Genomic DNA, 27,817 nt, shown 5'->3' on the forward strand with positions numbered 1-27,817 from the left:
TACTGGGAGCCCAAGCATGGTTGAGCAGATACTGTGTGTGCGTGTGTGCATGTGTGTGCATGTGTGTGTGCACACATGCATACGCACATGTGCTTTTAGTCAACCTCTATTTATGGAAACGTGCAACCAGCCCAATTTGGCCCCTGGGCTGCAGCCTGGCAAATCCTCCTCTGGACCCATGGCTTACATTTGGAGGTCGAGATGGAAAAGTGTGGCGGATGAAATGGACCGATCCCAAAGATGCTGGAGAAGAAATGTTCTCAACACAGATGCCTAGCGCTTATTTCTCAAGGAAGGGTCTCGAAGGCCTCAGAGCTCCTGTTGCTGAGTCGATGACCACTCCTAATGAGGCCCCAAGCAGCCTGGGGTCATTGAAGATTGCCCCAAGACTTGGTCTTCTCATCCCATGGCACCAAACCCTCCAACCAAGGAAAGATCCCATTTCAGAATTTCCATGCCTGCCCCACACCACACCTGGTACTGGCAACTTTCCAACATAGGTTTCCCCAATAATCAGATTTCAGGCAAGACGCCAGGATGGAGGAGCCTGGCTGGCTCAGACAGTTAAGCATCCAACTCTTGATCTCGGTGCTCAGGTCTTGATCTCAGGGTCATGAGGCCCTGAGCTGGGCTCCACACGGGGCATGGAACCTACTTAAAAAAAGAAAAGATCTTTATTTAAAAAAAAAAAAGAAAGAAAGAAAGAAAGAAAAAGAAAAAGATCCCAGGAGCTCCAGACTCTCTCTCTCTCTCTTTTTTTTTTTCCTCAAAGATTTTTTTCATTTATTTGACAGGCAGAGATCACAAGCAGGCAGAGAGGCAGGCAGAAAGAGGAGGGAAAAGACTCCCCGCTGAGCAGAGAGTCTGACGCAGGGCTCCATCCCAGGACCCTGGGACCATGACCTGAGCCGAAGGCAGAGGTTTTAACCCACTGAGCCACCCAGGTGCCCCCAGGCTCTCTTAAAACAAGTTATAAAGACATCTGTTTTTCTCTCCCCAAACCCAGATCTTCAAGGAGTAGGACCCCCATTGTGGCCCCTGAACTCAGGCAACCACTCCAGCCTTGTTAGGGACACAAAAAGCCCCTGGGCCCTGGCCACCACTGGGGACAATTGTGCCATACAAACCTGGTGGCCCGTTGCTCTGCGCACACCAAGCAACCTTTTTGGTCTTAATTGCTACTGGTCCTGCAGATCCCACTGAATTTAAAGCCGAAATTCCTTATGTCCTCTAGGACATTATCACACATAAAACGGAAGGTGAACAAGCTACCTTATTATTCCAGTGATTCCGGCTTCCTTTCCCCCAGGATTTCCCACTATGGGATGGAAGTTCTAATTGGAATAAAATAGAAAATTTGCCCCTTACTAGTAACCTTACCAGATTGGACCTGAGGATTTGCCTGGACCCTTAAAATTGTTTAATATGGCCCAATCTTCTTCAAAGCAGGGACTTCAAGGATGAGACCCATTACATAAGGTGTACTGAGAGAAGGTCCCGCTCTTTCTCCATTTAGCAGCCCAATTTAGTAATAATCTGGGCCCAGGACACCGCATCTCATTGTGGGGGGGCCCCACCTGGCAACACCACAGCAGCGGCACTCAGTCAACCTGTTTGGGCTTGTCACTGGGCTGCCACAATCAGCCACTAGGTGGCACCATCGGTCCATTTCCACCTCCACCCCTTGGCAGCCTGGAAGCTGGTCCCAATGGTTGTTCTAAATTCACCTAGGGAGTCCACCTGACAGAAGGCAACACATGTCCTTGAAATGCCCATTGTTAGGTCTCTTGAATGAATGCCCCAGGCTCACACTTTGCCTCTCAAAATGCATGTCAGACCATTAACAAAAAGCCATGAGAAGCAACCAAGATGTGCTCCAGTAGGAGAATGGGCAAGTAAACTGCCATACCTCCAGCAATGGAATATTATTCAGCACTAAATTTAAAAAAAAGAAAAAGGAGCTATCAAGCCATGAAAAGACATGGAGGAATCTTAAATGCATATTACTAAGTGAAAGAAGACAATCTGAAAAGACTAACTAACTACAGGACATTCTGGAAAAGGCAAAACTACGGAGACAGTTAAAAGACCAGTGGTTGCCAGGGGTTAGGGGGAGGGAGGATGAAGAGTGGGAGCACAGAGGATTTTGAGGGCAGTGAAAAAAACTCTATGTGATACTCTAGTGGCGAATACATGTCATTATACTTTTGTCCGCAGCCATACAATGTGCAACATCAAGAGGGAGCCCAAGGGGCTCCTGGGGGCTCAGTCATTAAGTGTCTGCCTTCAGCTCAGGTCATGATCCCAGGGCCCCCATCACGCTCCCTGCTCAGCAGGACCTTGCTTTCCCTCTCCTCCCTGCTATCTCTATCACTATCTCTCTCTCAAATAAATAAAATCTTTAAAAATAAATAAAACAAATAAATCTTAAAGAAAAAAAAAAGAGGGGCGCCTTGGTGGCTCAGTGGGTTAAAGCCTCTGCCTTCAGCTCAGGTCATGATCCCAGGGTCCTGGGATCGAGCCCCACATCGGGCTCTCTGCTCCACGGCGAGCCTGTTCCGCCCCCCGCCCCCCTCCACCGCCTGCCTCTCTGTCTACTTGTGATCTCTGTCTGTCAAATGAATAAGTAAATAATCTTAAAAAAAAAAAAAAAGAGTGAGCCCTAATGTAAAGTGTGTGGTCTCTGGGTGTCAGTGTAGGTCTATCATTATAACACATGTCCTATTTAGTGGGGGATGTTGCTACTGGGGGAGTCTGGGGGCAGGGAATATAAGGGAAATCTCTGTCCCTTCTGCTCAGTTTTGCTGTGAACCTAAAACTGCTCTAAAAGATAAAGTCTATTTTAAAAGAAAACAAATCAAGGTGGAAAGGAAAACCCTCTGAAATATTTGACCAATAAAATATTAACTTTAATCTATTATGGTTATAAAGAAAACTGAAGGACTAAGTCTGTACTTGGTCTTTCTATTATTAAACCATATTCTACCACTTAGCTCTGAACTTGGTCTTGGAAGGCCAAAATGCTGAACATCTGATTCAACATAATTTCTGGCATCCTTGAATTCCTGACTGAATGAAAGTTCCATGACTGTAAGAAATTATCACTAACTCTAATCAGCTGAACTCTGTCAATAATATTCTTAAGCAAATGCATTGGCTTTTTTTGTTTGTTTGTTAATACCTGCATAGTCACAAGTAGATGAACATCGAAGTTTTAACTAGAAGTGGAACAGGGGCACTTGGCTGGCCCAGTCAGTGGAGTGTGTGACTCTTGATCTTGGGGTTGTGGGTTCGAACCCCACATTGGGTGTGATTACTTAAAAATTTTTTTAAAATCTTTTTTAAAAAATGAAGTGGAATAAAAAGCCACTGGAGGGCACTTGGGAGGCTTAGTAGGTTAAGCATCTGCCTTCCGTGCAGGTCATGATCTTAGGGTTCCTGGGATGGAGGCTCACATCATGCTCCCTGCTCAGCCAAGAGTCTGATTTTCCCTCTTCCGCTGCCCCTCCCCCTGCCCATGCTCTCTCTCACACATAAATAAATAAATAAATAAATAAATAAATAAATAAATAAATACCAAAAGAACCCTGGAACTCTGTCCCCATGAAACAATTCCTTATTCTCCCCTTCCCCAACCCCTGGCACCACCGTATTCTTTCTATCTCTATGAATTTGACTACTGCAGATCAAATAAATAATCTCTGTCTGTCAAATAAATAAATAAAATCTATATGAGGCACCAACTTAGTGCCTCATATTTATTTATTTATTTGACAGAGATCACAGTTAGGCAGAGAGGCAGGCAGAGAGAGAGGAAGGGAAGCAGGCTATCTGCTGAGCAGAGAGCCTGATGCAGGGCTCGATCCCAGGACCCTGAGATCATGACCTGAGCAGAAAGCAGAGGCTTTAACCCACTGAGCCACCCAGGCGCCCTAGAACTTCCGTTTTTATTTATTTTTTTTGAAGATTTTATTTATTTATTTGACAGAGATCACAAGTAGGCAGAGAGGCAGGCAGAGAGAGAGAGAAGCAGACTCCCTGCTGAGCAGAGAGGCCGATGTGGGGCTCGATCCCAAGACCCTGAGATCATGACCTAGGTCAAAGGCAGAGGCCCAACCCACTGAGCCCCGCAGGGGCCCCAAGAACTTCCGTTTTTAAAGCCGAATAACTTTCTGTTGTGTGGCTGGAACACGTCTTGTTTATCCACTTATCCATCGATGGACACTCGGGTTGTTCCCACATGTTAACTGTAGTGAAACTAACCCCCTTCTTGACTAAACCAGGTGACCTCAGCTCTGCAGCTGCACTCATCCTACACTGATGTCACCCAAAGATGGACTGTCCCTGATGATGACCCCAAGTGTCCCATCCATGCTCCCCTGTGCCCCATCAGATGTCTCCTCCCCCTAAATGCTCTTCCTCCCTGCCCCCCCTCCTCTGCGTGGGCCCGGAACCTCTGCAGACACCTTCACCTACTTTTCAACTCTTGCTGTGCCGCCAAGCCTCTGCTCTCCTCACCCCACCCTGTCCACCTCTGTCCTCTTGGGAGGCATTGCCAAGCATGTGGGCGAGCCTCCCAAAAGCACACTAGCTGCTGGGTGTGTCACAAGCACCTGTTCGCTTACCTCTTCCTATCGCAGCCTCTCAGACCGCCCTTAAGAAAACCTTCAAGATAACTCTCTCCATCTATGACTGGCCACATCTCTAAACTGCCTTCCCAGCGGATACAAACTTTTAATTGATTTCGGCTCAAAAAAAATAGACAAACAGGAAAGAGTAGCAGAAACAAAACCAACTGGTCAGATCATGAAACGGAAGGAATCTGGCACCCAAAATCGATGAAGTTCTCAAAAAGGAATCAAAATCAAATTCTTGGTGTGCTTCCAATGGACCTGAGCCCAGAGAGCACGAGACCAGAGTGGGGGTCCCTTTGGGGTCTGGACTGCTGGTCAACAGTGGCACCCGAGGGATCCTAAGGTCTCTCCAGTCCGCACCAGTCAGGGCACCAGAACCTCGAGGGTGCGGGGGGCACTGTCTCAGACCGTGAGGGAGACAATTTCATTCAAGCTACAGCAACAAGAAGAAAGTTCACTGATGAGGAATGTCCACAGGGAATGGACAAGGCTTGGGTTTTTCTAGAAGCAGGTAGACAAGGGAGTCATGAGGAAGAGTGGGAGGGTGTTGCATGTACAAGGGCAAAGTGGACTTTCAGAGTTAGCAGTTTCTCGGAGTACAGAAGGATGGGATTTCTCAAACATCCTTGCTTTTCTGGAGCCGGGGCTCAATCTGTCCTGATGTTCTGTGTTCCTGATTGTGTGCTTGTGCGTTTGCCGGGTGTGAGTGGGTCTCATATCTGTTTCTAGAGCAGCGGGTTTTTGTGCATGAGTGTGTGTGTGTCTGTGTGTGTGGTGTCTAGTTGGGGCTGGAGGGCTATGGATGGCTGTTAGAGGCTCTCTGTCTACTCCCGTGTTTCTGTTAGCTGTCGGGTGTGCGTTTTTCTTGGTGGGTCTGTCTCTGTGTTTGCCGGTATCAAGTGATGTGTGTGTTTATAAGGTGTACCTCTCATTGGTTGTGTAAGTTGCATGTGTGAATGAGTGAGTGTTGCAATTTGTGTGTGTGTCACCGTGTTTCTGTTTGGTGGTGATGTGTGTGTCTGTGTCTTGGCATGCGTCCCCCTGGGTGTCGCTGGTGGAGGGTGTATGCAATTGCCGAGGGAGTGTCTCTCGGTGCTTCTGTGGGTCTGGCGGTGTGTGTGTGTTGTAAGGCGTGTGTCTGTCTCAATGCTTCCATAAGTTGGTGGCGGGTGTTTTGGTGTTACAGGGTTGTGTGCCTGGTAGTTTCTTAGGATATGTGTGTGAGTTGCGGTGTCTCTGTCTCGGAGCTCCCGTTTCTCATGGTATACATTGTGGACTGAGTCTCTTTCTACTTCTGTGCATTGGCTGGATTTCATGGTTGGGTCTTCCAGGGGGAGTGCTTTTCCCCATCTTCCTGTGGGCTGTGTGTGTGTCTGTGTGTGTGTGTACTGGCAGATGAATGTCTCTCTGTTTCTTCGGGTCTAGCTGTGTGTGCACATGTGTCACGGTGCATGTTTGTCTTGGTATTTGTGTGTGTGTGGCAGGGTGCGTGTTTGTAGCTTGGTCTCTCCGTGATGTGAACTGCGTCCCCATCTGAAACCCAGCCTGGCTCGGGCCTTCTCCAGACCCACATTCCTCCCGCTCCTTTGTGCTCTGTGCTACAAAAAATATTTGCGTTTTCCACGACTCATAATTTTTCCTCCTCAATCGCTACCAGATGTGGGTCCTGTGGTCCCCATCCCCATGGCAACAGAGGTTCCAGCGGCTGCGGTTCCCTTCTGTGGCGCCTTCCTTGGAAGCTGGCACTGCCGGCAGGCCTGAGGGGGTGGGGAGGAAACGGCTGTGTGTGTGTGTGCCTGTGTGTGTGTGTGTGTTGGGGGGGCCATTTGTTGAGGGGTCCTGGCAGCTGTCTCCCCCAGCGGCTACCAGGATCATCCTGGTGACTTTCTCGGCCTGGTTCCTGCCTGGCCTCCAGGCCACAGCATCCTGCCCGCAGTGGGGGCGGGTGGCAGAGGCTGGCTGCTGTATGGGGGATGACCCTTCTCTGTGAGGCACCCACTCTGAGGGGCTCCCGAAGGTCAGGGTCTTGGGCCCCTGGAGGGTTCCTGTGGCCCCAGGAAAGGCCCCATCTATGTGACCACTCAGGTCACCCCGCACTGTGCTGACCCAGACTGCGGGGAGGGGGAGGGCTAAGAGCTACATTTTGGGGGCCAGGGAGTGTCAACGTGGGCCTCCCTGGGGGGTAGGGGGTACAGAGCAAGACCTTGGCCTCAACCACTGCACTACCCTCCCCCACCATCCTCGGTCACTGCCCTGCGTTTGCTGGGCCCAGCTGGGCATCTGCCCCTCCTGGGCAACCTTAAGCCCGTGTTTTCAACCCCAGCAGCATCAGAGGCAGCCAGCCACAGGGCCACGGCTAGGAGGATGCCCTGCTGGCCAGAGGGAAGCCTGTGTTCCATGTGCAGCCCGACTGGGCCAAATGCCGGGACAATGTCCATGCAAGCCACATCAGATGTCCCGCCCATGGCACGAGGCCATCTCCACTCAGGTGGCTGAGCCACTGTATGGGTCACTGAAGTTGACATCAGTGTGGTATCTGGCCAGAAGGCAAGAGACTTGCGGGGCAAGATCCCTGAGCTGCCAGCGTGGTCAGACCCTATGCTACGCTTGGGGCTGCAGGGGAGGGTGCCGAGAGGGCTGGGGAGATGATTGGAGGATCTTGGCAGAATCTCCTGATTGAAACTGCTGGGCATCCAGATGGAAAGAGACCTGCTGGGCAGAGGCAGGGGGATGGGAGGAACCCAGATGGACAGAGACCAATGGGTACCCTAAAAGATAAGGCTTTGTAGCCCAGGAAGGTCACTTGGGAGACCTGCTGGAGGACCAGAAGCCATGAAGACCCTGGGGTTGGGGGGCGTGCAAATGGTCACAGATAGAAGGCTGGGCCAGAGTACGGACTGCCTGCCAGGCCAGCTAGGGCTCGGGGCCAGGCACGCTCCCTTCCCTCTTCCCCCGCCCCCTCAGCCTCCCTCATCCTGGCGGGGAGGGCGGGTGAGAGTTTCCGGCCGAGGACAAGGAGCCCATTGAGGCAGACAGCGGGGCTCTGTGCAGGGCCAGACCATCTTGTTTGTGCCTGACGAAGCGGGCTGGAGCTGTGCCTGTGGCCCACTGCCCCCTGGCCCCAGCCTCTGACCTGCGCCAGCCACACCAAACAGCTCGGAGCCCCCAAGTGTAATAGCAGTGGCCTGTGGGAGAAGCACAGGTCAGAAGCAGCCCCAGGCACCAGCTCCCTGTAGCCAAGGGACTCCACCCTGTCTGTTCTGGCCCATCCTTCATCCTGGGCGGCCAGTGGAGAATGGGCCGAGGTGGGTGCCCAGTAAAGTTGATAAATTAATGATGGGCCGATGGACACAACCCGCTTCCAGCGTGGTCCCAAGAGCCCCACACCTGGGCTTCCAGGCTCTGCTTAGGTAGAGGACTCTGGTGTGTGAGTGCCCACTGGAAGAGGTGACAGGAATTCTTGGAGGGAAGATCCTTCCTTGCCCCAGAAAGGGCAGATAGGAAGCAAGCAAAGCACAAGAGGAAAAAAAAAAAAAAAAGGCACTTTAATAAGAAAGCTTTGGCCAAGCCCCTGCCGGGAGGAGCCCATCCTGGGGCACCCAGACGGGGCGGGAGCAGCCCTACCGGGGGCCTATAAATACATCTCCTCAGACCACTGAAGTCGCCCCTCGGATTCCCGCGGCATGGGGGGTGGTGGGAGGCCATCAAAACCAGCTCGACAGCTGAGGGGCCAGGGCTAGGGAGGCTGGGGTTGGGGGCGCAGGGAGAGGAAGTGGGAGGAGGGGACAGGCCGGGCCCAGGGGACGCTGAGCCCCCTGAGGAGCAGAGACCAGCCCTCCTCCCCAGGCTCCAGTCAACCAGATGCCCTGGGGCCTGGCCAGTGCAAGTAGCCTTCCCCTACCGTCAAGGAAGGAGGCCTCTAGCCAGAGGCGCCAGGCCCTGGCCAATGAGAGGCAGCCGAGGCAGAAGTGCTTCTGGCCTCAACCAATGAGGAGGTACCCCAGCACAAGTGCACTCTGGGCCAGTTCTTACTGGTCTCTCGGCCCTCGAGACCCTGGGTAGTCGGAGCTCTCGGCCAATGGGAAGGGAGTCGCCTGCTAAGCGCCTGTCAGGCCTCGACGAATGGAATGGGGTCTTCCCGCCAATTGAGGAGCCGCCGCTGGAGCCTGAGCCAATGAGACGCAGCCTCCCGCCAGGCTGCTCTGGGCGAGGTCCCGGGAGGCCGCCGTGGCCGGGTCGCAGCGGGGCACGTCGCGCGGGCGCGGAACGCGGGGTGGCAAGCAGCGCTGCTAAGCCTGGGGGTCCTGCGGGCGCGGCCGGGGCCACTGCCTGCTACAGGGTGGGGGCGCCCGCCCTGCCCAGCTCGCCCGCCGCTTCCCGGCTCTTCTTACGCGGCGGCTTCTGGATGGGGGTCTTTTTCCGGGGGGTGTCGGGCGCGGGCGCGCCGGCCGCCACCTTCTCGGGCCCCGCGGCCTCGGGCGCAGGGGACGCGCGGGCCGGCGAGGCGGGCAGCACCGAGCGCTTGGCTTTCTGTGGCGGCGCCGGCTTCTCTCGCGGGCCCTGCGCGCCGGGAGCCCCTTCGGCGCGGCCCAGGCTGCGAGTCTTGTCGCGCAGCTCCGCGGCGAGCATGGAGGCGGCCTCGGGCGCGCTGCGCGGGGGACCGCCAGCGTCCGTGGGCTCGGAGAGGCCAGGGCCGCGACCCCGCGCCCGAGCCCTAGGCGGCGAGGGGGAGGCGAGGGCTGGCCCCTCCTCCGCCAGCCCCGGGGGCCGTGGCGTCGGGTCGCGGGCCTTGGGGCTGCCGGGCTCCTCCGGCCGCGCCGACGTGTCGCTGGGCGTCCGTTTCCTCTTGCTGGGACTGGGCGCGGCCTCGGGTCCCGACAGTGGCGGTGAGGGCGCACGGGCAGCGGCAGCGGCGCCGTGCTTGCCGTGGATCCAGGACACCTTGGGCTTGGTGGCAGGGTCGGGTGGAGGCGGCTTCCTGCGCTCGGGAGACGGCGAAAGCGACAGGCCCCCGGCCTCGCCCCGGGCCCGGGCCGGCCGGGCCTCGCGCCGAGCCACCCGCGCATACAGCGCCCCGCCAGGCCCTTCCACGCTCGACGCTGACCGCTCGCTGTCAGAGGAAGCAGGGAGGGGAGTCGCCTCCTCTGCGGACGTCGGTGTGGTCACCGGCGCAGGGCATGACGCCAGCGCCTCGGTAGGGCCCGTGGGGGCCTCCGCGTCCCGGCTCTCGGTTGCCGTCTCTGACGAAGGAAGAAGAGCTGGTGGTCACGGCCTCCACAGGGAGCTCAAAGTCCAGCCTTCAAGCAAAAACCTCATCTTCTTCCTCCTCTTCCCCACCCCAGCTGATGCTCGATCGCCCTGGCATCTATACACGCTTTCAGAAATCATACCAACCACAAACTTAGCTCTGAGCCCCCAGGGTGTGCTGCCGAGTGCTGGGGGGTAAGGGGGAACATTCCTGGGGCTGAAGCCGCAACCTTGGCCTGGCCTCACCCCACCCCCACCACATCCCCAACCTGGGGGCCGCATCATCAAATATGACCTGGAACACCTCCAATGGGATTCATTATTCTTCATTAAGAGATAAGGGCTTTTAAGGCTCAGAGAGTTTAGTCACCTGCCCAAGGTCACCCAGGGGGATAGCCAGGGGAGAAGAGAAGCCACCGCCAAAAAACCAGTCAGTCAGGCTCCTTCCAGATGACTGTGGGCCAAAACTTACTTCAGGCAAAAGTGTGCCCCATATCCCATAGGCCGTCAGCTCCTATCACCTTTGCCATTTCCCACCCAGGCCCAGAAACTCCTCTAGGGATGGCCTTCCCAAGAAGTGACTCTGGGCTGTGGCTAGAGACAGGAGAGCCCACCCACCTCCCCAGACCCTACCCCAGTCCAGCTCTGAGCAGCACAGAACCCCACTCAGTAGTCTCAGCTCTGTGTCCAACCCCCAGTTATGAGCATCACCACATCCTTCCTCCCCATGCTGCCTGTCCCTCAGAGCACGGAGATCTTTTCAACTGGAACATTTCACTTGCCTGGAGGGAGGCCCAAGGAGAGCCGTACTCACCCTCATGGGGTACGCAGTACACCGGGCCCTCATCAGTGGTGTCAAAGGAGGAGAAGGAGGCCCGGGAGGACCATGATGGCGAGGGCTGCTCCAGCCCCGACGGTGGCTCCAGGAAGCTACAGTTGAGTGTGTTATCCAGGTCGTGATGGGCCACTGGGAAAGGAGGAAAGCACAGCTGCCAGGGGTCCCCACCCTGCCCAGCCTGCACCCTCACTAGCCCTGCAACAAATGCTGGAATAACTAAGACCAGCCCTACCCTAAGACTGGGGGTGGAACAGGCAATTCAACAGGCAGAGGGACACTAGACCAGGATGGGAGAATGGGTAGAGGTGGGCTGGTAAAAAGAGAGAAGGGGGAACAACGTAGTCAATGGTGTCAGGCTAGTGTGTGCAGCTAGGCAACTGAACAAGGATAGGCTGAAGTGTTGGAAATAAGAGGGCCAGAGAGAACCCCTGGCTGGGACAGACCATCAGGGCCTCTGAGCCATGTTCAGACCCTGCCCTGTAGGACCCAGGGAACCTCGAAGCACTTTTTCAGCCCAAATGTGCAGTGGCAAGGCCCCCCTTTGGCTCAGCCCATCTCAGCAGGCTGAACCCTCAGGCCTAGCCTCCATGAACGCAGACCCCCACAATGGAGAAATCTCAGAGGCTGGCTGGCCTGCCCCCTTTAATGGTTGGGATGTGGGGTCCAGCCCCCACACTTTTGTCCATAGATCCCACTCTGCTGAGTGGGCCAAGGAGTTTTCTCAGCTGTAGCCATCTTTTTTTTTTTTCCCCAACAGAGAGAGAGCACAAGCAGAGCGAGCAGCAGGCAGAGGGAGAGGGAGAAGCAGGCTCCTCGTTGAGCAGAGAGCCAATGATCCCAGGACCCCAGGATCATGACCTGAGCAGAAAGCAGACGCTTAACTGAGCCACCCAGGCTCCCCAGCTGGTTCCATCTTTACCTCCCAGGAGATGAGTCTCCCCCTCCCCTTCATCTTCGGAAACAAGATGAAGAGGGAGAGTCCACTCCTGGTGTGGATCAGTGCAGAAAGAGGGAGAGAAGCACCTCCCTCCCATCTGGAGTCCTGACCAGGGTGTGGAAGCCAAGGAATCAGCCTGCCCACCACCCAGAAAGCACTGCAGGGGATCCAAGCGGGGTGCGGGGGTGGGGAGTGCTCCTTGTAGCAGGATTTCCATGCACAGGTCCCACCTACCACCACCGCCGCCACCGCCCCCCACTCCCAGCCCGCGTTCACCTGCAGCTACCCACCAGGATTTACAGTGCACTCCCACAGATCGAAGGGGCTTTGCCCACCAAGATGTCTACACACTCCAGATGCAATCACTCCCACTCACGGAAACAGGGCCCAAACCTCCCCACACCTGCCTCTACACCTAGGGCTCCCGCCTTCCTCGCCCGGCTCGCCGACATCAGAAGCCCCTCTTTGCGTCGCTCCCCAGCCCACCCACATCAGCACCCAAGGCCCCGTATGTCCTGCATCGAGAGGTGCTCCCCCAGAGACCCCGTGCCGATATCCTTACCTACGACCTTGGGCAGCTTCTGCCTCCGGAGCGGGATCCGTGGCAGCTTCATGCTGATGCGGCTGAAGCGACCGCACAGTCGCTGCGGCGCCTTCTTCCTCCCGAGAGTGAGCTCCCTGCGGGGGCGGGGCCTGAGTAAGGGGGCGGGGCCCGGATGGGACTGTGGGACCTCCGCGGGAGCCCTGACTCAGGAAGGGCGGGGCCTGGGCTAAAGTCAGGCAGTGCCACACTCCGGGGCGGGGTGGGGCGGGGTCCTGGAGGAGGGCGCGCGGCGCCACAGACAGGGTGCGGCCCGAACTCAGGAGGGCCGGACCGCTTCTGGCCTCACCGGCGCGCCGGGTCCTTGCCGCGGCAGGCGCAGCAGCAGCCGAGCAGCGAGAGCAGCAGGCCGAGGAGCAGAGCAAGCAACGCACCCGCTCCCATCACGCCCTTGCGCTGGTTGGTCTCTGTGGGAAGGCACCGGGGTTAGCGCGGTTGCCGGCACCCCTGGCATCCCCCTCAACGGGATGCCCCCCACGACTCACCCAAGCGGCAGGCACCAGTGACCGGGTCGCACGAGTCCTCGTGGCAACTGCAGGCCTGGGCGCAGTCCACGCCGTGAAGTCCAGGCGGGCATGTCAGGTTACAGCTATGGGGGCACGGGGTCAGGGAGGGCCACAGCAGCCCTCCGTGATGCCCCTCGCCCTCGCCCCTGCCGCCAGCCAGGCCCGGTCCTAGAGCCGAGCTCTCCATCTCTATTCTCTAGGGTTCTCTAGGGTTTGATGCCCACCATCACCGCCGGCCATACACTGGATGATCAGTGTTTTGGAAATGAACATGCAACAGCACAACCAGCAGGATAGGATCTGGGGGACAGGGCCCGGGGTCACTCGGCCTCAGCGTCCATTTCGGGCTGACTCTTGGGTGGGTGAGAAGGGGGGTTGCCAGACCACTCGTGACTGTAAGTGGAGGTCTCTGCTCTTTCTGCACTAGCTCGGGGTCACCTCAACCCTGCGGTCCTCCGAAGCCCACTGACCACAGGCTGAACTGGTTGCCAGATCCCGCCATGCGAGCCGGCTCCTCACCACGGCAGCAAACTGCCCCCAAAGAGCCTGACGGCTCTCCCTAGCTGCGGTAAGAGGACCTGGGCTGAAGGGCAAGCCTGGGTCTCAACCAGTCAGCCACTGTTAGCAGCACCTGGGGGTCTGGCTGGATCCCTGGGACATGTACTAACTCCTAACCCCCAAAGGGGTCTCTGGCACTCACTGGGGCCCGTGGACGCCGGGGCTGCACAGGCAACGCCCCGACTGGAAGTCGCAGTGGCCGCTGCCGCAGTCGGCGCACACAAATGCACAGTCCTCGCCGTAAGTGCCATTGCTGCACTTGGTCTCGCACCTCGGAAACGCGGAGGAGGGGGAATCAGCGGAAATGGGGGCAAACGAACCCAAAGCCCGTAGTGCCCTCCGCGGAGAGCATTCGGGGATTGGCGGGGCGTTCGGGGGAGGGGGGCTGCATGCCTAGGACAGATTCGGGCACGGGCGGCTTGCTCACCGGTCGCCGATCCAGCCCGCGTTGCAGCGCGTGCATTTGCCAGTGACGTGGTTGCAGGCATGCCCGTCGCGGCAGGGCGGGCAGCGGTGGCTGCAGCCCTCGCCATAGAAGCCGGTGGCGCACGGCTGGTCGCACTTGGTGCCGTTCCAGCCGGACTCACAAGTCAGGCAGCGGCCCTCGGCCACCGTGCAAGGCTGCTGGCCTTTGCACTGGCCGCATCTGGGGAAGGGGCGGAAGGCTAGGCGGGGCCCAGGGCCCCCTCACCCGCCCCGCCCCCCCCCTTTGGCGCCTTCCCCCCCATCCCGTCTTCCCAGGTCGGGGGCCCGCGCTTACCGGCGGCGGCAGCCCAGGCCGTAGAAGCCGGCTGGGCACGGCTCCCGGCAGTACTTGCCCCGGTAGCCCGGCTCGCAGGCGCACGTGCCGTCCACAGGGTGGCAGCGGCCGCGAAAGCACTGGCAGTAGCGCTCGCAGCGCGCGCCAAACGTGCGCTCGCGGCACTGGCAGCGGCCGCTCTGTTGCTCGCACGGCGACGTGTTGCAGGCGCACTGATTGTTGCAGCTGCGGCCCCACCAGCCTGCGTGGCACAGGCACGCGCCCGTCTGTGGGTCACAGCGCGACGTGGCGCTGCAGTAGCACGCGCTGGCGCACTGCGCGCCCCACCAGCCGGGCTCACAGCGACACGCGCCGCTCCGCGGGTGGCACACGCCATGCTGGCACTGGCACGCATGCTCGCAGCGTGCGCCCCAGCGCCGCGCGTGACACGTACACTGGCCTGTCACGTCCTCGCACTGCCCATGCGGGTGGCAGATACACAGCTCTTTGCAGTCGGGGCCCCAGAACTGGCGCGGGCACTCTGCAGGGGCGGGCAGAGAGGGGTGTCAGGCCAGGGTGCTGGCCAGGGAGCGGGGATCCCGTCAGAACCTTTCCCCAGTCCTGCTCTCCGCCTTTTGGGGCCCCTCCCCCATGCTGGATCCAGTCTCCGGGTCAGATCCCTCCCCATTCAAAGGCCCCGCCCCACTGCCCAGCCCCCACCCGGGTCCTCTGCTCACTCGTGTCGCAGTTGGCACCAAAGTAGCCATGGCGGCAGCGGCACTCGCCCGGGCGCACGCACACTTCGTTCTCCGAGCACGTGGAGTTGCCCTCGCACACCGCTGCGGGCAAGAGTGGCCAGAGCTGCCGCGTGCCCTGCCCCCACACTGTTCCCTCCTCTCCGTGTCCCTGGTGTCCCTGCCCGCTGCCCAGGTCCCCAGGGTGCCCCACTCACCGACCCCACACTCGTCACCCTGCTGCCTCCAGCCAGCGCAGCACGCAGGCTCCTGGGAGCTGCAGGCAGAGAAAGGACTCCTGAGCCCTAGCCTCATGCCCCTGTCCCTGCTAGGGCTCCCTGGCAACCTCCCCCCTACCCCCCACAGGAGGTGGTTATGGAGGCCCTGCCACACCAGGCACTGATGGAAGTTCAGGAGACTCCCAGCAAGACAGACAGACTCCAGCCCTGCGGAGCAGACACTGGGAGGCAGCAGAGGGCAGGCCACTGAGGGATCTAACCTCCAAGAACTTCTCAGTCCCCTCTAGGAGGGGTCTTCCCTCCCCTCCCCATTCCACCAAACTCCTCTGTGACACCACCCCTCCCCATCTAGGCCTGAGGAAAGAGCCCAGGTGTCCCAGAAGGGACTGGTGAGAGATCCTTGAGTCTCCAGGAGCTGCTTAAAGGTGGCATCAGTGGTGGTGGCGGCCCCGCCAGATGGGTGTCAGGATCTAGATGTGACAAGACCTGGGCAGCAGGGACAGGTAGAGCCAGAGGGCACATCTGGGTACACAGTTGGCACGATGGGCAGCCTCTGATAGAGGTGTCCACTCGGTGGAGGGGAAGGGCACACCCAGGGAGTCCTCCAGGACAGCAAGAAAAGCAAAACGTGAGGGGTCCAGCACACCAGGGCAAGACTCAGGATGGAGGGAGGAGATTAGAATACCTACTTATGTGTTTGAAAAATCTTGTTTTAATTTTATTTGGTTTTACAAGGTACGTGGTGTTACCTCTGCAGGAGGTAAATAACTTATGACTGTTGCATTTCAGGTTAGTATTTGTGCCCAGATTCTAGGCACAAAAGTCCGCAGGCCCTGCCAGAGTGACGCCTACCACTGGAGAGTGTGCGCGGGGCCGGGGGGGCCGGTGGTTCGAGATGGAGTATGCCCAGATTTGGGGAGCAAAGGAGTCTGAGAAGGAAGAGAAAGACACTCAGGCTGCAGATTGATGGGTCCCATCAGACCTAGAACTTCGTCCAGATGCTAAAGGCACATAGCAGCCATTCATGGTTCAGAGAAAAAGGAATGTGTTCCTTCAGAAGGGTCTGATCTGAACACCTGAATGTGGTGTTGGAAGGATGTTGGAAAGAGGCCTGAGACCCTGGTGGGTGGAACTGACTGGGAAGGGAAAGACTGCAGGTGCCCATATCATGCCCCTCAAAATGCCGCCCCCGCCGCCCCCGTCCCCCAGCAGAGAGCATCACCACACCCTGGATGGGCCCCACCTGAACAGTTTGATTCTCCTTCAGGCCAAAGATGAGGAACCTTGGGAACAGAACCCATGAAATCCTGAACTGCAAGGGGGTGGACCCATCTTCTTTTCTACAAATCAAACAGGAAACCAGGCACGAGAACACAAAGCAGGCTTGGCTCCCACTGTTGATTCCAGCCGCCGGACTCATGGGTGCCCATCTGTGGGTAGAGCCAGATCTGCCAGCCTATCACCCTCCTGCCCTTTCTGCCTGTTCTGAACCCAGGTCTCTGGGTGGAGAGCCTCTGCTGCTGTCCCTCCTGTAGGCAGTCTTGCCAGATGGCCAGGTGGGATAGTCCTAGAAGCACTGACCACTTTCTGCCCTGGCCACATGGCTTGTGGTTGGGAGTCTGCTTTTAGGGCCACACAAAGTTGGATTTGATTCCTGTGTGACTTTGGGCCCAGAACTTAACCTCTCTGACTTTCAGACTCCTTATTTGTAGAACGGGGTCCATGGGTTTGGAGGGAGGATTAAGAAAGCCAAGATGTCAAGTGTTTGGCATGAACTAAGAGCTCAGCCCATGCTGTGCAGGTTCCCTGGTCCCACCTCCCCACCAGCATGGCTGGCACCTAGGCCCCACCCAGCAGAGCAAACACCCTCTACCCTGGGCAGGACGGAGCACATGTGGGTTCAGCAAGAACACGAGGATGAGACTGTGGGACAGCTGCCTTTCCTTCTGGGAGGGCTGGCAGAGGGGGCCCGGCTGGGGTAGCAAGCCCACCCTCTTAAGAGCTTACAGTAGTAAATGAGGAGAAAAATGGCCTGGCCCAGGGGACAGTTCCCACACTTGAGCTCTAAGTTAGCTCTAAGTTAGCAAGACCCAGGGGAGCCAAATCACAGGCTGGGCCAGGCCCCTTAGCAAGCATGCCTTGCTTCGGGCTGTCCCCTCTAGAGATCATTGTCATTGTGAACACAACTGCCCTGATTCAAACTGTGTGACCTTGAACCTGCCCATGCCAATGCAGCAAAGCAGTCTGGGAGAACTGCTCACTGTGCCAAAGTCCCCATTTTCTCTCCAATCCAGCCCAGAGGTTCCTCGGCCTACCATACCACTTGGGATCCCATACTTCCCTGTTCTCCTCCTTCACCCCTGCCCCTGGACACCCCTCCTCTGGTTTCTGTCCCCCTCCTTGGCTCTGTCATCTCCTCTCCTCTTGCTACTCCATCAGGAAGCTCCCCAGGGCCCATCTAAATGAGGTGCTGAAAATGCTCGGAGCCCCCCAGTGGGGTCCACCTCCTCAGCCTGAATGTCTAGCCTCCTCCACCCATTGCCTTCCGCATCTCAGGGAATGCCATCCTTCCAGGCTGGGAGCCTGAAACCCCAGAGGCCTCACCTCTGCAGTGACTGAGACAGCACACATCTGATTCATGGAGAAACACGCGCCCTACCTTCCAAAATGGATCTAGGATGGGATGAACCACTTCTCGGACTACTCTGCCCCAGCCTTGTGAAAGCCACCCTCGGTCCGCCCGGTTTTCTCCTGACTGACTTCCTACCTGGTTCCTCCTTTTACCTTCCTGAGCCAAGTTCATCTGCCACCTGGCAGCCAAGCCTGGTCAGATCCCACCCCTCCTCTGTGCATGGGTTCCCATGGCCCTCAGAGCAGTGGGCAGGCCCACTCTCATTCTTTGGCCTCTCCTCCACCATCCCTCTCCCAGGCTCTGCCTGGGCCCCACGGCTCTTTTCTGGGCTTCCAGAAGCCCTTGGCACTTAGAGCCTTGCCCCCAGACACCGAAGGGCTCCACCTTCCCTGCTTCAGATCTCTGCCCACTCACCACCCCTCAGTGGGTCTCCCCAGATCACTCTAAAGGATACAGCATTCCCTAACTGAACCCCTCCTTCGCAGGGCTCAGGGAATGTCAGATAACTTGCTGTAAGTCTCTTCCACTGTGGGGACAGCAGTATTTGTCTCATCTGCTGTTATTGCTGCACCAACCACAGGCCTGGCACACACATAGTAGGTGCATGGGAGTTCATGGGCTAAGTGTATGTTCCCCTCTTCGGTTCTCCTGCCATTGGGGAAAGGAACCCCTGGAGATGGCCTGGACCCTGGGTGGGTGGTGGCCAGAGGCGGCTGTCCTTCCCATAAACCAGCTCTCCACTCCATGAGTGGGGTGCCACAGCAACAACCCCATTTGACAGAGGCAGAGACAGGCCCAGAGAGGCTAAGCGATTTGTCCTGGTCCGCACGGGTGGGGAGAAGTGACACCAGGATCGGAACCCCAAAGGCGGTGTTTGGGCCGCCTCGTGGGGAGGTGCCCGGCAACGGGACGCGGGAGCGAAGGGTTCAGGCTCCCGACAGCTCGAGCCTGTTGCCACCAGATCCCCCAGCACGGAGCCCCATCGGGGAAGGAGGGCTGAGGCGGAGAGACAGGGCCCGCAGCGATCGCGCCCTCCCCCTCTCCAGGCACGGCCCCGCCCGCCACTGCCACTGCATTCCTGGGGCCGGGGAGGCCCGGGAGGCGGCGGCGGCGTCGATGTGAAGCAGATGGCGGGCCAGGCCGGCCCCCGCCCCGGAGGCGGGGCTCGCAGTGGGGAGGGGTCTGCGCGCCTCGGGATCCGAGCTCGGAAACCCCGCGCGGCCCCTCGCAGCCCCTTGTCTGCGGCGACCGCCAAGCGCCCGGACGCGGCCTCCCAGGGCCCTGCGGCTCAGGACGCCCCGACGGGACGCAGCCTGGGGCCCTGTGGCCGCCTCTCCAGCTTCCCGCCCGCCCGGCGCCCCGCCCGCCCCCACCGCCCGGGCTTGCGCCAAGGCATCCCCACACGCCGGCTCTTTGGCCCCGGGTGGAGATGCCCTTGACCTCGCTGTGGCCTCTGACCCGCCGACCAAGTCCTCGGACCCCTGCGCCCACTCCTAGCGTCCTGTCTTCCGCTCTTTTCCCTCCGCGCAAGGTCTTCGGCCCGCCGCTCTCCGACCCAGCCTGTTCACTGCCTGTCCCACGCTGGTTTCCCCCGCCGGCACCTCGTGGAGTCCCACGTCTGCGCGGCTCCTCCGAGCACCCAGTATCCCCACTCGGGAGTTCGATATCTGTCGGACCCCGGTGCACGTCATTGTCCTCTCGAATCCTGCTTCTGGTCCACTCTGAGCGCAGGCTCCTCAGTGCCCACCTCTATCACCATCCTCTTCCCACCCGCGCCTATCTCTAAGACACAAATTCGTCCTTCCGAGTCGCGCCAGCCTCAAGATTTGCCGGCTCCCACCTCTCAGGAGCGCTACTCCATCTCCACTCGACCCTCACCCTCCCTCCCGGCTGGAACCACACTCGTGTCCGGGGCCTTTGCAAATACCCTTCCACCAGCTTGGAATGCCCTTCCCCGACTTCTCCCTACGCCTTCGCAACCCAGCCCAAGCGTTCCTTTTTCTAGGTCTGAAATCTCAGACACGGTATGTCACCTCGGGGTGCCCACTGCACTCCGTTCTCTCCTCGGGTGACTTCGCGTCTAGGGTATCCTCGGATGCACCGTCGTGGCCCGGCGCCCAGGCTCGGCCTGGAGACGAATCGGCGAGGGCGGCGGAAAGGACTAGAGCGTTTATCTTAGGAAAGTCCCGGACGCCCCCTTCCCTCGGCCCCTAACGTCCCCCTCGGCCCCTTCTCCCAGCCAGGCCGGGCTCCTACCCGGGCGCGCGGCACACGTTGCGGCCGCGCGGGTTCAGCTCCTGGGGTGCCGCGGAGCCGGGCAGCAGCCAGAGCAGCAGCAGCAGCAGCGGCGGCAGCAGCGGCGAAGGCAGCTTCCCGGCATCCCGGCGCCGCGCCGGCCCAGCCCCCCGGGGCCCTGCGCCCTCCATGAGGCGCGGGGCAGGCGCGGGGCGGGCGCGGGCGCGGGTGCGGCCGCAGCGAGAGCGGCCGGAAGCGGAGTGCGCGGCCGGGCGGGGGGCGGCAGGAGGGGCGCCGGGCCGGGCAGGAAATTCCACATCGGCTCCCTGATCCCGGGCCAGCCGCGGCCGGCCAGGCAGCAGCGCCCGCCCCGCGCGCCAGACCCCACCCTCCGGCCCCGCCGCCGCCCCTCCACGCGGCCCCCGCCCCCACGCGGCCGCTCGCAAACTTGGGGGCGAACTTGGAGGAGGCCCGCGGAGCTTTGGGAGAGGGAGGGGCCGGGGCGAGAGGGAGGGGCCGCGGCGGCCCCGCCCAAGGAATCCCCGGCCCCCGAGCCTTTCCCCTCCCTTTCCAGACACCCACCAGAGAAGTCACCCCTGCGCACTCAATGCGCGGCCAGGCCCGGGGCGGGAAAGAGGGTGGGGGACGAGAACGCGATGCCCCAAAGCTCCCCCGGCCCGCTGTGCCTCGGAACCGGCCGGGGAAGAGCGGTCGGAAGACGCCCCAGATCAAGGCCGCAAACCGGCCTCCGCTGCCCCCCGCGAAGCCCTCGCCCTTGTAGAGCTGGGCTGTGGTGTTGGCTCCTCAGGCTCACTTGGGTGCAGTCAAAGCCTGCAGAAGACACCCGAACAGAGTGCTTGAGGCTTATGGGTCGCCTCAGTCTGCACCTGAGACCTCGGCAAAGGGTGTCTCCGCAGAAGGTAGAATGGCCCAGCAGTGGGCTCTTCGAGAACGTGGAGGGAAATGCAGATGGGGGCAAAGACAGAGGAGGTGGGAGTACTCCAGGACTGAGAGACCCTTAATCCTCCTCCAGTGGTGAAAGGGGAGTTTGAGAGAGACATTCTACTTGAAAAGGCTGTTGGATCACCAGAGGTAAAAGTCCAGAAGGTGGAGGCTTGGGGGATCCTGCATCAGGAAGAGTGGGGTGACAGCATAGAGCAGCGCAGGGGCAGTGGGGAGAGGGGAGCAATGTGGAGAGGAACAGGGCAAAAGGGGACAGGGAAGAAGAACTCTGGGCCTGGGGAGCCGGGGAGTTGGCAGTGGTCTGGGACACAGACCCAATCCCAGCCACCATGGATCGGGAAAAGGTGGGCAGGCTGGGGTATGGAACAAAAGGGGGAGCATCCAGATCCCAGCAAAGATGAGCTTGTCTTTTGCAAACTTGGGAGTTGGTGGGAAGACCTGTGCAGGGAGAGGGCACCTGCGCTCTCTTGGAGAACAGGCTGCATACAGGCTCCTGAGAGGAGGGAGAGGTGGTGTCCTTCCTCAGTCACGTGGAGGTGGTCAGAGTGGAAGGGGGGGCTGAAGGAGGGACTTGGAATAACGGCCACTGAAAAGCCCAAGGCTGTGGATATCACCAGACTGGCTGGGCCAGAAGCCTGTCCAGAGTAGGCTGGTGGAGGAAAGGAGAACAGGGAACTTCAGAGGTTAGGGCCCCTCTGTAAGCCATGCTGGTGCAGGAGGGAGGTCAGCGGCAGGCAACAGCTGGGTGGACTGGAAGGGGAAGTTGATGGGGTGCCTGGGTGGCTCAGTGGGTTAAAGCCTCTGCCTTCGGCTCGGAAGGGGAAGTTGAACCCCTGAGATCACAAATGCAAACACTTCTTGGGGACAAGTAAACAGGCTAGCCACTTGTGGGCAGCTCTGCCTGGGCACGGCCCTGACACAACCCATGCTCTCCTGGCCTGGGGGGCCCCTTTCAAGAGGCGCCCCCTTAGATTGCCACCAAGAGGGGCCAAAAGAGGTCCATGTGGCTGCCCAGCTCCTGGCTTTAGAAGCACACCGCCCAGGGCTTTGGGCACTCACCCCAGCTGGACTGAGTTCATGGACAGGCACCGCAAACTCCTCACCTTCTTTCCCTTCCTTCAGAACGGCCTGCCACCCCAAATTGCCTCCACTGTGAAGGGCACCAGCTGGATGATGCCCCCACTCCATGCCAACACCAGGACCTCACAAGTGTCTCAAATCTCTACCTACCCCATTGGTGTATCACCCAGAGCAGCCCTTCTAATCACATCTGGCTGCCCCCAACGGCTCGCAGGCCTGTCCCCAGCCTCACCTCACTCAAGATCCACAGTGGTCCTCCACCTGTGTCCCATCATAGCCACCTCCCAGGTGATGGGAAGTTCAGGGGTGAATGCAGAGCCCATGTCGGTCCCAGCCACTGTCACACCCCAGTCAGGAGACTGAGAAGTGCGGGTGAATGACCGACCATTCAGGCGGCTGGCTAGGTGCCAGGTGCATACCATGATGAGGAAGCTGTGGGTTCACAGGCACCCACAGACGACTAACAACCACACATACGCCCCATGGGGGTCTGGAGCCTGGGCCGACTGGTTCCAGCCGCGATGGCTTCCCCAGGGGTCCTTGAGAGGGTGAGGATTCGCAGGCAGAAAGGAATGAGCGGAGCGCCCAGCTGAGTGAAGGCATGAAGCGGGGCCTTTCTGAGAGTCTGCAGGCTGGAGAGCCCAGGTTGCCCAGGTCCCAGACAGGTATTGGGAGGGGAAGCCATGAAGGCCTCCAGGCTGGCTGGACAGTGGCAGGACTCCTTTCAGGGTCCATGTCTAGCCCACCCCATGCTCCACAGGACCTCACAGACCCTCCTTCCCCACCTTGCAAAGCAGAACTCTTACAAAGCTGTGGCCACACCCTGAAGGCTGCGGGTGGAGGGGATGACACCAGCAAGCCTGGGACACACTGCAGGGGGGTGGCCATCTCTGGTGCTTCTCCTTCTCAGGGAATCTGGGGTCTGCAAGAACTGCTGCCCTGGCCTCAAGGTACTGTGAGCCCCTGAGCAGGGGAGAGGACACTGAAGAATGTGGCTACTCTGTCCTGCTGGAAGTGACCCACTAGGGTCAGCACTGGGATTGCCACCCAAGCTAGAAATGCACAATGTCACATAGGGGTTAGGGAGTGGGCACCTATTCTTGAGGGGTACCCAATCCCTGAAAGACAGGAAGATCATATGCATGGCCCCGAGGGGCAAGCAGCAACTCCCATTGTCTTTAGGGCATCTGGGCCCTACCTCTTCCTCCCATCAAGCAGCACACACTGTCCCTCTGCTCTCCTCCATTCACGACAGAGTACCAGCTCCCACAGGCTCTGGGGCACAGAAAGAAGATGCCGGTGTCCTTGCGCTCTGCCCAAGAGACTGGGGAAGTGACGGTTCCTCTGCAGGTTGCCCCCTGCCGTTGGGAGTTTGCAAGAGCAGAGGCTGTGGCAGGAGGAGGGGAGGGGGTTCAGGTGGAAGGTCAGCTGCGCAGAAGCAAGGGAGGTGCTGGAGGCCCAGCCCACTCGCGGGTGGCCTCAGAGGTTGCCATCTGCTGTGCCACCACGACCCTTGAGACCACGTGCTAAGAACTCAGCTAGCGAACCTACAGGAAATGGAGCTCCCCTTCCCACCCCTGCCACACTCAGATCCAGCAAGCAGGGAAGAGCCTATGGTGAGCGGGCCTCCCTCCCCAGGCTTGGGGCTGGGCTTTACTCAGGGCCACGAGATTGCTCACCGAGCTGGACTGAGGTTCAGAGAAGAGCACCTCAACAGAGGTGCTGTTCCAGCAGGCCGGGTGACGGCGTCTCAGCAGACCAGGGCGGGTTTCCAGGTTTCCCAGTAACAGCCTGGCTACCTGGGGGTGCGGGGGGTGGGGAGGGGGTACTGTGCTTTTCCCTCAGATGGGGGCTCCTGTCCTGCCTCTGCCACTCAGCAGCTATAAGCCCGGAAGTCCACAGGCACCCACAGACGACAGCCTTGCACTGGCTGTGAACGGATGGTGAGGCTACAGCCACAGGAACACAATTCACACCTTTTGTAAGATGATTTATTTCATTTATCAACAACATGGGGTCAGAAAAGCCCAGCTGTAGATCTTTTTATTACTAGAACCAGTCTTGGGCAAATCTATGTATCTCCGTTCCCTTTCCAGGCCTTGGGAGCTTACAGTAGCTCAAGCCTCTGAATGCTAGGCAGGCGACGGGCTCACTCCACCGCCTCCCTGCCCACGGAAGGGGGTACGGTGTGCCTCGGCCGCCTCACCCACAGGGCCAGTCCCCAGGTCCCTTTGGAGAAGGGTGCCCTCTCAGCCCAGCAGGGAGTAGAACCAGGCATTGAGGAGTCCAAGACAGCTGGTGACGCCATGCCCTGTCCAAGCTGAGGAGGAGCAGGCCCGGTAAACTCTCCAGAGAACCAGAGCCCTCCGCAAGCATTCCCACGGAAGGGCGATCACAGCCACAGATCTGCAGAGCTCTGCAAATAACCGCTGTAGACTGGTGGGAAGGATGGGTGGCAGGAGCCAGCAAGCACACGGAGCCAGCAGGAGGGGCCGCTGGGGGAGGGCCCTGCTGCTCTCTGAGCTCCTGCCACCTTCCCTTCAGGAAACCAGGTGCGGGAGCCCTAGTCCTCACTCGAGTTGTCAAACTCCTCCCAGTCAGACACGCTCATCACCTCGGAGGCAAAGTCTGGGTCGGCCTGGCTGCGGTCGGGGGTCCCACGAGGCGGCTCGAGGAGCAGGGAGCGAGGCAGGGTGAGTACACAGGCTGCCAGGCCCGAGATGGAGTTGTCGAGCTGCGGCCCCTCCTCCCAGCAGTCCTTTTCCACGTCGTAGATGTGCACGTAGCCCATGCGGCTGCCCCGGTTGTGCGAGCGGCCACCCAGCACATAGATCCTGGTGTCCAGTACAGCAATGCCAGGCTCGCCGTGCCCGGCTGGGAGTGGGCAGACAGATGACCACTGCCCAGATGTGCAGCTGTAGCAGGCCACCTGCAGAACCAAGGTCAGAGTAAAGCAGGGCACCAGCTGGGATGGGGCTGCCAGGCCGCCCTGGACCAGCTGGGCAGGGCAGCACTCTCGGCCAGGCCCTGGATTCAGACCAAGGCTAAGGGACACAGCCAGGCTGTGTGCAGACCCGGCTCCTCTGGAGGAAGAGTCTGGGGCCAGCATCAAAATGTCCTGTCTCCAGGCCAGGCTGACCTCTGTCCTGCCTCCAGGGCCCTCAGCCAGCCGGTGGCCCCAGATGTGCCACACCTCCCTTTGGGCACGCTGTTCTTCTCTAAGGTCTGGGGTTCTCTCCCCTCCACGAGACTGAAACTGACCAAAGGCACAGACCCCAGCTAACTCCCTCACGACACCCAACTCCAGGGGGAAGTGCAGATAAAATGTGGAAGGAGTTAACTTGCTGACTAGTGATGACCACCAACGTTCTCACATCTCCAAACTCCCCTGAACAGTAAACAAACACATGGGAAAATGTTCCACATACTCGTAATCCAAGAAATGTAAAAGACGGGTTAAATTTGTCCCTGACAACTAGCAGCCACTGGGGGAAGAAAAACCGTAAGACCCATTGCTGATAACTACGTAAGGAAGCCACCCGTCTGTGCGTTTGTCTGATAATCTGGGAAAGCTGTTTGACAGTAGCTGTAAGAGCCACAAAAAATCTTATCTTTTTGGCTTAATAAGCACCTTTGGTTCTTCATCTGTGGTCAGCAGAAAAATGACTCCCCAAAGAAGTCCATACCCTAGATCTCTAAACCCTGTGTTACTTTACATGGCAAAAGGGACTCTGTAGACATGCTTTGGGGTATGGACCTCAAGGTGGGAAGGTGATTCTGGACTTGCCAGGTGGGCCCGTCTAACTGCACAAGTCCCTGAAAGCAGAGGGGGAAAGTCTACCAGGAAGGAAGAGACGTCAGAAGGACAACCTGCCGTTGCTGGCTGAGGACGAAGTGGCCCCATGCCTGGAATACAGAGGCCTCGAGAAGCCAAGAAGGGCCTTTACCCGACAACCAGCAAAGAAACAGGAACCTTAGCTCCACACACGCAGGGAACTGAATTCTGATAACCTGAGTGAACAAGGAGTCAGATTCTCCCGTAGGGCCCCAAAAAGGACAGATGCCCTGAGGACACCTGGATTTTAGCTGAGTGAGACCACATCAGACTCAGGACCTACAAACTGTAAGAATACACTTATATTATTTTAAGTTATTAAGTTGGTGGTGATTTGTCATGGCAGCAATAGGAAAGCGACCCACGAGAGCCCAAGGGTTCTCACCACTCGGGGCCTGTTAAAACAGATGGCTGAGTCCCGGCCCTGCAGCTTCCAATTCAGTGGGTCTGGGGTGAGACCCAAGAACCTGCATTTCTAACATGTTCCCAGGGATGCAGATGCTGCTGCTCTGGGACCACACTTTGAGAAGCAGAGCTCTCACCTGAGAAAACAATCCAAAATGCCTGAAATGCACTACAGAGCAGAACTTTTGTTACTCGGACCAGACCAAATGACACACCAAAGTGACAGAATTCTGCATGGCCACTGAAGTGGGCAGTGGCTATGGAAACTGAATATTAAACTGGAAAACAGCCACAACAGGCTTCAGCCAGCAGCAGAATGGCGTGCTCTTTACCTACAATTAAGTGGAAACCATGCACAGGCAGGACTAAAAAACAGTGCCACTGAGTGAGATTGTGGGTGCTTTTCCTCAGCTTTATGCACTATTCAAAGGATCTGCAATGCGGTCATACTAACTTTATAGTTAATGTTTTTAATAATCAAAACAAATGAAAGTACCCTGTCTGATACTATGCTGGTGGATACATGTCATTGGTCCAAACTCAGAGAATGTACACCCCCCAATAGTGAACCCTTAAACTACGGGCTTGGGGTAGAACATGTCATGGTGGGTTCATGGGTTGGAACAAATGCCCCGCTGGTGGGGGATGATGATGGTGGGGGAGACCACGTGTGCAGGGATGGGGGCATATGGCAAGTCTCTGCACCTTCTGTTCAATTTTGCTGGGAACCTAGAACTGCTATAAAAATAAAGCCTATTTAATAAGGCGGCATACATGTTGCAATTCACCCTGCATCTGAAACAACTGGAAGGGATGGGAAGAGCACGTGCGTGGGCGGCCCAGCTCTGCTCACCTGGTGCACATCCCTCCGGTAGCCGGCGTCATTGTTGCTGCCCCCGATCACGTACAACTTGTCCAGGAGCGTGGCCATGCCGTGCCAGGCCCGCCGCACGGGCCCATCAGCCAGGCTGTGCCAGGTGTTGCTGTCAGGGTCATAGCAGTGCGTCTCCTTCAGGTAGTCATCCCCCCTGCGGCCGCACGTGACGTACATCTTCCCCTCCAGCGTGGCGCCCGCATGGGCATACACCTGCCACCAAGAGAACCAGGAGTGCGTGGGAAAGGGGCAAGAGGGCCGTGACAGAAGGCAGCCAGGGGCCCTCACTCATACCCCATCCCTTGTGGTGTCCCCAACTTCCACCTCACATTCTGCTGAGAACCCTCCCTGATTTGGTTTGAGTCACCCACCCTGATTTTACCCCAATAGGGGACAAGTCTAGGGACCCAGAGGTGACTCTGAGCTTCTACAAGGGAGAGAACAGAATCTTTTGTCTTTCCCTCACCCCTCAAGGAGACATCTGCACGGGGCAGGGGGCGGAGAGGGGTGCTCAAAGCAATCAAAGCCCAGCTGTTAGAGCCAGTCACCAGAGGAGACCGCACTTCCAAGAATACCTGACCCGCCCTCAGTGGCCTCCACCCCACCCCCACCCCCCATTGACCAGCCAGTTCTCCAGGCCTGCTGACCCCACTTTCAAAATCGTTCACAAATAATATCTAACCATATGGTGAGGAAGAAAATGAGATGCAAAATCAAACACAAAGAACGCCATTTTAGTGATGGTTATGTGTGAAAGAAG

The 27,817-nt window shown here is 58.4% G+C and overlaps 2 protein-coding genes across 6 annotated transcripts in view; both read right to left on the bottom strand.

Moving 5' to 3' along the window:
* Nucleotides 1-8,966: 8,966 nt before the first annotated feature.
* On the bottom strand, nt 8,967-20,106 carry SCARF2 (scavenger receptor class F member 2; the record flags this gene model as incomplete). Of its 2 annotated transcripts, none has more annotated exons than XM_080822215.1 (11): nt 8,967-9,874; nt 10,696-10,848; nt 12,219-12,334; nt 12,547-12,664; nt 12,743-12,846; nt 13,464-13,592; nt 13,749-13,967; nt 14,082-14,601; nt 14,798-14,899; nt 15,013-15,071; nt 19,922-20,106. In XM_080822215.1, 11 exons carry the CDS (start codon nt 20,089-20,091, stop codon nt 8,967-8,969), a joined length of 2,598 nt encoding a protein of 865 aa, XP_080678341.1. The 2 variants fall into 2 exon arrangements, with proteins under 2 accessions (XP_080678341.1, XP_080678342.1); XM_080822216.1 differs by having other exon boundaries at nt 12,219-12,349; nt 19,922-20,091.
* Nucleotides 20,107-23,916: 3,810 nt separating this feature from the next.
* Nucleotides 23,917-27,817, bottom strand: part of KLHL22 (kelch like family member 22) — a 34,738-nt gene continuing 30,837 nt past the window's right edge. For all 4 annotated transcript variants that reach the window (XM_080821583.1, XM_080821584.1, XM_080821582.1 and 1 more), the window contains 2 exons: nt 27,037-27,270; nt 23,917-24,872 (listed from right to left, as the gene is read on the bottom strand). In XM_080821583.1, the coding sequence (XP_080677709.1) occupies nt 24,507-24,872; nt 27,037-27,270 (600 nt within the window). In that variant the 3' untranslated portion in view covers nt 23,917-24,506. The remainder of the gene's footprint in view (nt 24,873-27,036; nt 27,271-27,817) is intronic.

The sequence above is a fragment of the Martes martes genome (genome assembly GCF_963455335.1).
Source record: "Martes martes genome assembly, chromosome: 13".
Classification (NCBI taxonomy): domain Eukaryota; kingdom Metazoa; phylum Chordata; class Mammalia; order Carnivora; family Mustelidae; genus Martes; species Martes martes.